The sequence below is a fragment of the Sander lucioperca genome, chromosome 12 (genome assembly GCF_008315115.2).
Source record: "Sander lucioperca isolate FBNREF2018 chromosome 12, SLUC_FBN_1.2, whole genome shotgun sequence".
Taxonomy (NCBI): domain Eukaryota; kingdom Metazoa; phylum Chordata; class Actinopteri; order Perciformes; family Percidae; genus Sander; species Sander lucioperca.
Window position 1 is genome coordinate 35,385,862 of NC_050184.1, and position 10,239 is coordinate 35,396,100.

General features: G+C 41.3%; 1 protein-coding gene across 1 annotated transcript; it reads left to right on the forward strand.

The window, feature by feature from the left end:
* Positions 1-360: 360 nt before the first annotated feature.
* gdi1 (GDP dissociation inhibitor 1) lies at positions 361-10,206 on the forward strand. The gene is made up of 11 exons (XM_031290531.2): positions 361-676; positions 1,545-1,652; positions 1,854-1,953; positions 2,565-2,699; positions 2,791-2,989; positions 3,648-3,779; positions 3,947-4,046; positions 5,109-5,280; positions 6,610-6,754; positions 6,902-6,956; positions 7,865-10,206. Exons 1-11 carry the CDS (start codon positions 632-634, stop codon positions 8,015-8,017), a joined length of 1,344 nt encoding a protein of 447 aa, XP_031146391.1. The 5' UTR covers positions 361-631; the 3' UTR covers positions 8,018-10,206.
* The last annotated feature ends 33 nt before the right edge of the window (positions 10,207-10,239 follow it).

Sequence of the window (10,239 nt, forward strand, 5' to 3'; positions counted from 1 at the left end):
TGTTATGTCTGTTGAAAGGGGCCTTCGTGCGGTCAGTCAGTGAAGCAACTCCCATCCACACACACACACACACAGCTGTGGTGGCGGAGGGATACCACTGCCTGCGTCCGCGCAGCACTGCGCCTACAACTGGAAAGGAAGGATAGAAAAGGAAATAAAGAACGCACAGACTTGGACAAAATGTGTTTAAAATGACAATACATGTTAAAAAGTTAAAGTATGAAACTGAACATGTGTTTATCGCTCGGTAAAGCCAGCTCGGAGTGGGGGTTTCCTATTCCACTCAGCTTTTCAGTTGGGAGTCCATTGTGTGGCAGGATGGGAAGAGAGAGAAGGAGGATGCGCACTATTTCCCGACGCGCACTAACATTGTTCTAGATTGCTCCACGATCAGGGCCATCTTTGGTCGTCCTCGCCGGTGACAGTGTGGACAGTTTATTCCAGTGGTCATTTATGCCTCATGATTCATTGATAAAAGTTCATTTTGAACGAGCCGTTTAAAAGCACTCGGGAAGAGAAAAAAAGGGAGCCGAATCCCCGTTTTGTGTGGATTCACTGGTAATTCCTTCATCCGATACCCTTCATTTCTCAAGGCACGAAGAGGGCGAGACGGGAGAGGCGGTGATACAACATGGATGAGGAATATGATGTGATCGTTTTGGGCACCGGACTCACAGTAAGTAGTCAAGCTTAATTTGCGTTTTGCACAGAAACTCTTGATTGTGCGAAACTTCCATATGGTTATTTTATCCATTTAAATACTCTTCTCTATCCGAGCCCAGCAGTGAAAGCCTGCTGCATCCCTGTACGTGTGCTTGTGACATAAAAAAAAAAATTTGCATTAAAAAATATATAGCCTATATCAAAATGTACATTGACCTAGCATTTGTGCACGACGGGAAGCAAACGGTGCTTCCAGAGTGATTGTATTGTTCTCCCAGCCGGCCCAGTGTTGTGTTCCACCCAGTAGCATCTTTTAGGCGTAACCCCAATGTGTCATGGTCCTCTTTGCATAGACAGGCCTCCATCCTGAGGTTGGCGCAGGCCTGAGTATTCAATGACTGAGCTCTTCACTGCAGTTCCCGTCACTTATCACACCCAAATGCGGCAGAAACATGCCCGATACATTTATGTGGTATTAATCTAGCTTTTCGCGTACATAAAAGGCGACATTTTTCTAGGTTTATAGCAATTGTATCAAATATCCTTTTTGTAAATGCATAGACATAGGCTAATCCATTTTATTTTATAATGGGATAATGTCATATTGTTCTTAAGGTTAAACACTATTGTTATTAATACCTTTATTATCATCATTATTATAATCATTATTATTATTACAGATACATGGGTGAAACGATCTTCTCGCGCATGCGCACACCGTCCCTTCTATCCTCCCTTCATCCTTCTATGAAAACCTCCCAACCTGCGTTCATGTCCTCTATTAAATCTCTCTTTCCTTTTCCTCGCTAAGTTTACTGCATTTGCAAATGGATGTTATGTCATTGGCGCTGATGTTGGGTGTTAAATCTTGTTTTATGCAGGAATGCATTCTGTCCGGGATCATGTCTGTGAACGGGAAAAAGGTTCTGCACATGGACAGGAACCCCTACTACGGCGGCGAGAGCTCCTCCATCACCCCTCTGGAGGAGGTAAAGGGCCCCTGGGATCTATGAAAGCGATCAATGTCTTTGATACCCCTCAGCACATCTCATTGCACTTTCCCGTGCCATTGTGCATCAGTTTTTATTGCCTTCATTTGCTCAGCGCCTTTGTCCTCCTTCATGCTGTAGCTTCTGTCGTAGATTTCATCCTCCCAGGATGTTGTTTATGTGTCGTGTCGTTTCCCACAGCTGTACAAGCGCTTCAGTCTTCCAGACAGCCCGCCCGAGTCCATGGGCAGAGGGAGGGACTGGAACGTTGACCTCATCCCCAAGTTTCTCATGGCCAACGGTAAGTCCCACATCACTGGTTTTTGTCCATAAAAGAATGAATATATCACCATAAAACTCATCATTTACTGAGGAGATAGATGGACACTTATACATTATTACTATTCCTGAAAAGGCCAATGAATAAGGAATGAACCATTCAGACTAGGGCTGGGCCATATATTGATATAATATCGATATCAAGATATGGGATTTTGGATATGGATGTGGTAACATCATAATTAGTCATAAGTGTAAGTAAGTGCCTTACATTAAAGTGATGTAATGTTCTGAACCTACCAGACTGGTAAGTTCAGACTGTTCTATTATTTGCCTTTACCCAGTTAGTCATTATATCCACATTATTGATGATTATTTATCACAAATCTCATTGTGTAAATACTATATTTTGTGAAAGCATCAACTGTCAACCCTACGATATCGTTGCAATGTCGGCATCGAGGTATTTGGTAAAAAAAAAATTGTGATATTTGATTTTCTCCACATCGCCCAGCCCTAGTTCAGACTAGATGGGCGAAGTGGCATTCTCTGTCTTGATGCTATCATGGCAGAATGTTTGATTGTTGGAGGAAACAAAGAGACGTGACATGTGTTTGTTCTGTGTGCTCGCAGGTCAACTGGTGAAGATGCTGCTATACACAGAAGTGACACGGTACCTGGACTTTAAAGTAGTGGAGGGAAGCTTTGTGTACAAGGGAGGAAAGATCTACAAGGTGCCATCGACCGAGACGGAGGCACTAGCTTCAAGTAAGCCGCTCCAGCGTGGAGTAGAGTATTGAAATCGCATATAAGTCATCATGTACTACATAATAACGCCTCTTTGTTTGAATTTTTCCAGATCTGATGGGAATGTTTGAGAAGCGAAGGTTTCGGAAGTTCTTGGTCTTTGTGGCCAACTTTGATGAGAATGACCCCAAAACGTTTGAGGGCGTGGACCCCAAAACCACAACGATGAGGGATGTTTACAAGAAGTTTGACCTGGGCCAGGATGTCATCGACTTCACCGGCCACGCCCTGGCCCTCTACAGGACGGACGAGTAAGAACAACAACATCATGGCAAACATGACCTATTGTCAGCTGCATTTCGAATTTGAACATGGAATAACTAAATAATATATGCTTTAATGAAGGTTTACTGTATTAAGATTCTTTGGAACAAAACTGTATGTAGACTACCTTTGGCTGTGAATATTCATAGAGAGCTTCATCTCAGGGGGTCCACTAAATTATTGTTTGAACTTTTTGAAGGTTTTTTCAAAAATTAAAATGTGAAAAAAATGTGAATCCAACATATTATTGGCAAATATAAATCAGCCTATTTGTGAAGAAAGGTAAGGTAAGGTAGTCACTAAGATAGCCATCCACAGATACAGTTAATCCTATTTATATAAGGATTCACTGTGCCACATGTATGTTTAACATTAAAACATGATTTCTTTTTTTAAATCATGCCACCAATTATTTGAATAGCTTAGTATTCTATGCACTAAAAATGTATTTGTAAAGGCTTTAGGCCACCCACAGGTTATTGTAGGCCCAGTTTAATATGCAACTTAATGTTATACAATAATTGTAGTAGGGGGTCCCTGATGTGTGTCTCTCTCAGTTAAGGGGTCCTTGGCTTAAAAAAACATTTAAAACCCCTGAATTAGTTTATTCATTATCTTCCTTTGTTGTTTTCTGTTCTCCTTCAGCTATCTTGATGTTCCCTGTTTGGAGACGATCAATCGTATCAAGCTGTACAGTGAATCGCTGGCGCGGTATGGGAAGAGTCCCTACCTCTACCCGCTGTACGGTCTAGGAGAGCTGCCGCAGGGATTCGCCAGGTTATTGTTAACATATTTTCTATCTTATAGTGCTTTTATACTAAGTCAATATTTTGAGATACTAAGTCAATATTTCACTTTTATTGATAGTTAACAGCTTGTATGTAATAGTAAATACAGAAGTGCAATCCCACTCCATAATTTAACAGTTCTTACTGTCACTTTAGATTGAGTGCAATCTACGGAGGGACCTACATGCTGAACAAACCAGTGGATGAGATAGTGATGGAAGGCGGCCATGTTATTGGAGTGAAGTCTGAGGGCGAGGTATGCTGATTTATTGTCCACGATTATGCAAATTTAACAATGGCATTAACTTTATTACATTATTTTTCAACCTGGACCCTATTTTCTAGGGGTCGATTCACCATAGTATCGCGATATTTTCCGTGGCAATACTCTATCCATACACGTACCAAGTATCGATCTTTTATTATATAAATTGCACATGAGAATTTAACTTTTTGGTACTAGAATAACAACATCAATAGCTTTTTTTTTTTAAGTCCACTAGATGGAAAATTAAAGTGAGATGAACAAACAGAGAAATGTATCTTTTTGGAAGAATCAGATGTTGACAAAGTTTGCCTTTGGGGGCATAACTTCAAGTTGGATAGAAGGTTGGTCCAGTATTGAGCGGGAGCTCTGCAGCCTCAAAACGGGCTGCGATGCTACGGGGGAATTACACACTGTTAAAGTCTTGTTCTGAAATCTCGCGGAGGTAACTTTACTCATCCACATTGTTGAAACCAGCTAAATATTCAGCCATGACATTGAAACTCTTTTAGATAATGCTAATCTAAGCTTTCTTTACTAAAACACAACAACCTCTTCCCGTCACTCCTCTTTCCAACTCTCACACACTGTTTGCACTACTGTCTTACGGCAACAAGTCACCTCTTGCGGGATTTCAGACTGAGACTTCTCCTTGAGCGAGACTTGGTTAGACAAATCGGATAAAGCGACAATTTCTCTGTAGGGTCCTTTTCCATAATGTAGTCAGACACTTACAACAACAATCTGAGTCTGTCAGTTGCAAAACAAGCACTTTTAGTGGACGTAAGTTACCAATGCATAATTTAGTGGAAGTAAATTACCAGTGCATAATTGACTCGAAGGATTACATTTCAGCCCGTTTCACCATCTGCTGCAGAGCTATTGCTCAATACTGGACCAATTTCAAAAACTGTTTGTCACGTAGGCACAAAAACATGGGAAAATAGGGTCCAGGTTGAAAAATACTGAAATTTTACTTTGAGTTTATTCACGCAGAGGGGATAAGAAAGTAGGTCCTTTAAAATGCTGCATGTTGTGTCCTTCCCACTGCAGGTGGCCCGTTGTAAGCAGCTGATCTGCGACCCCAGCTACATCCCGGACCGCGTCCGGAAGGCTGGCCAGGTGATCCGCGTGATCTGCGTCCTCAGCCACCCCATCAAAAACACCAACGACGCCAACTCCTGCCAGATCATCATTCCTCAGAATCAGGTTAACCGCAACTCAGGTAAGAACCATTTGTCACTGTTTAACTAATCAGCTAAATGCTAGAGCGCTCGGTTCTTAGGAAGTGGAGCAGAAAGATCAATAACAAAGATGGCCTTCCTGTTAAATGTAATTGGAGGGATAACTGGAGATATCAAGGAGCCACTTTATAAAGGACATCTCCATATCTCTAAGCATTATAAAAACATGTTCGATATCGACATACTAGCATCTTTCCTCACTCTGAAAGTGGCTGTAATCAGTGTTCTTATATTAACAATGGATCACTTGTATGTGAAAGGGGTCGCTCTCATAATAACTCTACAGTTCCCCTCAGCTCGACAGAGTGTTTTATCATCTTTCAGTTCATTGTTTGGGTTTCCTGAACCAGAACTTAATTGATTAAGATTCTGGTTCACTTTCAGAGCTAGCATCAGCTAAAAACCAGCTCTACTGTACGCTTTCTGCCCAGCACCACATGACTGACAGAGTTTGCAACTACATTGGTGAACATAGTGGAGCATTTAGCAGCTAAAGAGCCAGACAGAGCTAAAGGGATAGTATGGATATTGGACTTACATTCATCACAACTAGGAATAAATGCTAATGTTGCTGCCTATCTGCTGGGTGTGTAAATAAGCAACTGTTTGTTAACAAGTTTACCATAACAGCTTTTAAAGGGGTACATTAGTGTTGTGTTTACAGTAGGGCTGAACGATTAATCGTTTTCAAATCAAAATTGTGATATTTAATTCAATTCAATTTTATTTATAGTATCAAATAATAACAAGCGCTATCTCAAGACACTTTACAGATAGAGTAGGTCTAGACCACACTCTATAATTTACAAAGACCCAGTAATTTCAGTAATTCCCCCATATATGAATATGAAAGTATGCGTTTAGCTAAAGGTGACCGCGATTAATCCAATGTGAAATATTTAGTTGAATGTTTGGTGTAACATTTGATTTATATTTACTGATTTTTTTCATAAGATACATGCTGGAATAATGTTACATATCACAGATTGTTTACAGTAATGTCCTATTTTCAGTGGATTTTTCATTTTTTATTTATTTTTTATTACTTTATTTAACATGATCGTAGAAGGTGCAATATGTAGCTAAACTAGAATCACAAACCGAATCCTAATCACAATATCTGGCAGAAAAAAAAAACGCAATTTCATCCCCCCCCCCCCCCCCCCCCCAAAAAAAAAATCGTTAGCCCTAGTTTATAGCTTGTTTCCACTGCCCCTAAGTGGTGAAAAAACAGTGTATGCAGCTTTTAGGTAACTCTGAATTGACTTTGTCCTCCTCTTAACCCCTTTCTTTTTTCGTCACTTCTCCAGACATCTACGTGTGCATGATCTCCTATGCTCACAATGTGGCCGCGCAGGGGAAGTACATAGCCATCGTCAGCACCACAGTGGAAACCAGCGAGCCCGAGGCGGAGATAGAGCCGGCCCTGGAGCTGCTGGAGCCCATCGACCAAAAGTCAGCATTTTAACACTTCATGCATCTATGGTTCAACAAAACTAAACACGACAATGTGATATCAAAATATTTAAGAAGCCTTGTGATTAATAACCAGGTTTATTTAATAGAGTTGTGTTTTTTATTTTTTTTATTTCTTTTTTACAGGTTTGTGGCTATTAGTGACCTTTATGAGCCCACAGATGATGGTACTGATAGCCAGGTAAGACGAAAAAAGTTGCAACTATAAATAGTTGAAAAATAAATGTATATGATGTGGCTTTGTGGATGGCAATGTCGGTCTGAAATATCTACAACAGCTATTGGATGGATTGCCATGGATTGTTTTTTTGTTTGTTTTTTTACATATATTCATGGTCACCAGAGGATAAATCCTACTGACTTTGATGATCATCTGGCCAAAATCTCAATTTGCCCAGTACTAATAACATTCCCACTGGCCTCAGCTTTGTGTTTAGGGTTAATTGGTGGAATATAGGAATGCTTACAGGCTAAAGTAAGATGGTGAGCGTGGTAAACATAACCCGTTTGAAGGACAATTCTGGTGCAAAATGAACCTAGGGGTTAATAACACGTGTACCAAGTCGACCGTTCTCTGGGATATGTTTTCATGCTAATCAAATGTGTCTCTAGCTTGAAATAAGCTAGCGCTAACAGCTGATTAGCTTATACTGCTAGTCTTCGGGGCACTGGTAGAGTAAAAATAAATCGCTATTTCTATACCACTTAAAAGGCTCAAAATAGAACCACACTTCAACAGTAGCATAATGAGGGTCCCTGCATGCATTGAGAACTTCGTAAGTGTACAGACAGTTTATTAAAAAGATAGTTTATAAAGACAGTACCGTTCGCGTGTACAGGCAGGCGTTCGTGGTTCGACCGGCCATGACTGTTTTCTCAAGATGGCGCCTGCCTATTTACGCGAACGGTAATGTCTTTATAAAGGTTAATTTTGCACCGGAATTGTCCTTTAACATCAGTATGTTAGCATTGTCACGGTGAGAATACTCAATGTTAGCATTTAGCTTACGGCACAGCTGTGCCTACGTCTCCCAGAGCCTCTAGCGTGGCTGTAGATTCTCAGTCGGCCCGTTGCTTTCTCTTTCCCAGGTCTTCGCCTCGAGGTCCTACGATGCCACCACTCACTTCGAGACCACCTGCAACGACATCAAGGACATCTACAAACGCATGACCGGGAGCGACTTTGACTTTGAGAACATGAAGCGCAAACAGAACGATGTGTTTGGGGAGGATGAGCAGTGAGCGGTAGAAGGTCTCCAGAGAGAGGGGGCGGGGCCGGGAGATGAGGCGGGGGCGAAAAAGGAGCAAACGAGGCGGCAGAGCCTGCAGGTAGAGGGCCGGGGGCTGCCTGAGCAGTCCTTTAAAAACAGACGGGTGGGAGCGGGGCGGATAGGGGAGGGGTGTCTCTGGGCTCTGCCTGCCCTCAGCTGTTTGCCTCCTTTTCCTTACGTCCCTCTCTCTCTTGATACACGTTCAAACACATAAATGCTCACAAACACACACTCCTTATCTCTGTCACTGAAAAGCAGGGTTGATATGGTCTTTCATTCCATTGTAGACTTTACAGTATAATCATGTCTTAACTATGATCATTAGAGGTGAAGTTATTCCTTGTTGTTGGCGATTTTCAAAGCATTTCATTCTTTCTGTAACATCTTTCTTCTCATATCAGAGGTTGGCTGGATGGATGGAAGATTGAGGGCATTGAGAGGTGTGAACTGCGAGCTCTGACATGAGAGATCTGTAATGGCTTAGTGTAGAATCCTCTGGAAGGGTCCCCTCCAGTTGCATGCATCTTTTACACACAGTAGTATTGTACATAGACTCAAAATGACACTGCGGTATGAAGGCTGGACCATTCCACGCATCGCTCCTGTCAACCCTGCTTTCACTTTTCTCTTACTTGGTCTTTTACCTGTGTTTCGTCAAAAGACACCGCTCCTTTTGGCTAAATCTGTTGGTCAGGCAAAAAAAAAACAAAAAACAAATGTAATGAGAAATTACATATAAATGGGCTGTTCTGTCAACTGATAGTGCTCACTTTGCAATGCTGTTGTGTTCCCTGTGCTAGCAGGCAAGTTAACCAGTGGCTATTAACTGTCAACCACTCCCCCCCCCCCAAGAAAAAAAAAAAAATGTTCCTTTGTTTATCTCTGTGTGATGTCAATTTTGAATTTTAATAGTTTACTTTCTAACATTTTTAAGTTATTGAAGAGTTTTATTTCTATATATTTGGTGCACATTTCACTGGCTGAAGTTATGACGTTTACAGATCCGAGGTTGAAACTGTGGTCTTCAAAAGTTGAACATAAAAAAAAAAAAAAAGGGAAAGTCAGGAGCAAAAGAGGCACGGAGAGGATTCTTCTAGTGTAAGGCGAGGCTTTCTATGAAGTATTCTGGAAGATTTGGAATGAGTGATGAAAAACAAATTGATTATGGAAAATTGTACTTGTTGAGATGCGAGGGAGTGTGGCACGGAGGGAAAGAATGTATGTGGGGAATGTTTTGGATTTTGCAAAGTTTCACTTTTGAGTGAAGAGGGTGAAGACTGAAATTTCGGCTCAAAGTGAAAGCACCAGATTGTGTCTTGGTTGTTTCAACCCTTGTGTATGTCATGTAGGTGAGTCATTCCTATGAAAAACAGTAGTTGTTAAACAAGCTGGATACTTTAAAAGGTATGGAGCCACAGTTGCAGGTTGCCGCCCCACAAGAACGAACCAAGATGCTTTTATTTGATCGTAGCCTTAATTTGGGGTCTTATTTAAATGTTTGGGCCCTTTGCAAAAGTTGCTTTGTTTTAACTAACGGCTAGTGGCAGGTCAGTCTAGTGCCAAAAAACGGTGTTGCTGTTATTGGCAAAAGTTCCAGACATGTGAAAAGTGCAGTTTGGTAGTGCTTGTTGCTCTGCAGATATGACTGAATACTATAGAAGGGATGGGCTGTTATTGTACACCTGACTGAAGGCTCATATATCTCTGCAGTGCACACTCACTCACTCACAGCCAGACTGATCTGTGGCACGTTACACATCCACAACAGAAAAAACATTCGCACATCTACTCACATTATACATAATGGGAGACAGGTGCGCCGGAGGGGGACGAGTAGGTGAGGAGTTGCAAAGAAACTTCCCCACACTTTTCTAACTTGAATTCAATAGCTGGCAAGGTTTCGGTACTAGACCTTTATCAGGCAAAAGGGATGTTACACAACAGACACCCTGATCGTTTTCTTTAAAACACTGACAGAGTTCCAGCTCACTTCATCCAGCTCGACAAATCCCTTAGCAACTCTATACAAAGTTATGGCGTGTTCGGCGTGTTGACGTGTCTTATTGTTATGCTCTATTTATTTGAATTTCACTTCCGTATTGTGGAAAGAATTTATGTCAAATGCTGAATATGCTATGCTGTTAGATTATGTTCTGATGATACACAATATAAAATGGATTTTAAAAGTGATGC

Coding starts and splice junctions, on each gene's coding strand:
- gdi1 (XM_031290531.2), top strand. CDS start 632: ATGGATGAGGAATATGATGTGATCGTTTTGGGCACCGGACTCACA. Junction 677..1,544: donor TTTTGGGCACCGGACTCACA/GTAAGTAGTCAA, acceptor TGTTTTATGCAG/GAATGCATTCTGTCCGGGAT. Junction 2,700..2,790: donor GACGGAGGCACTAGCTTCAA/GTAAGCCGCTCC, acceptor GAATTTTTCCAG/ATCTGATGGGAATGTTTGAG.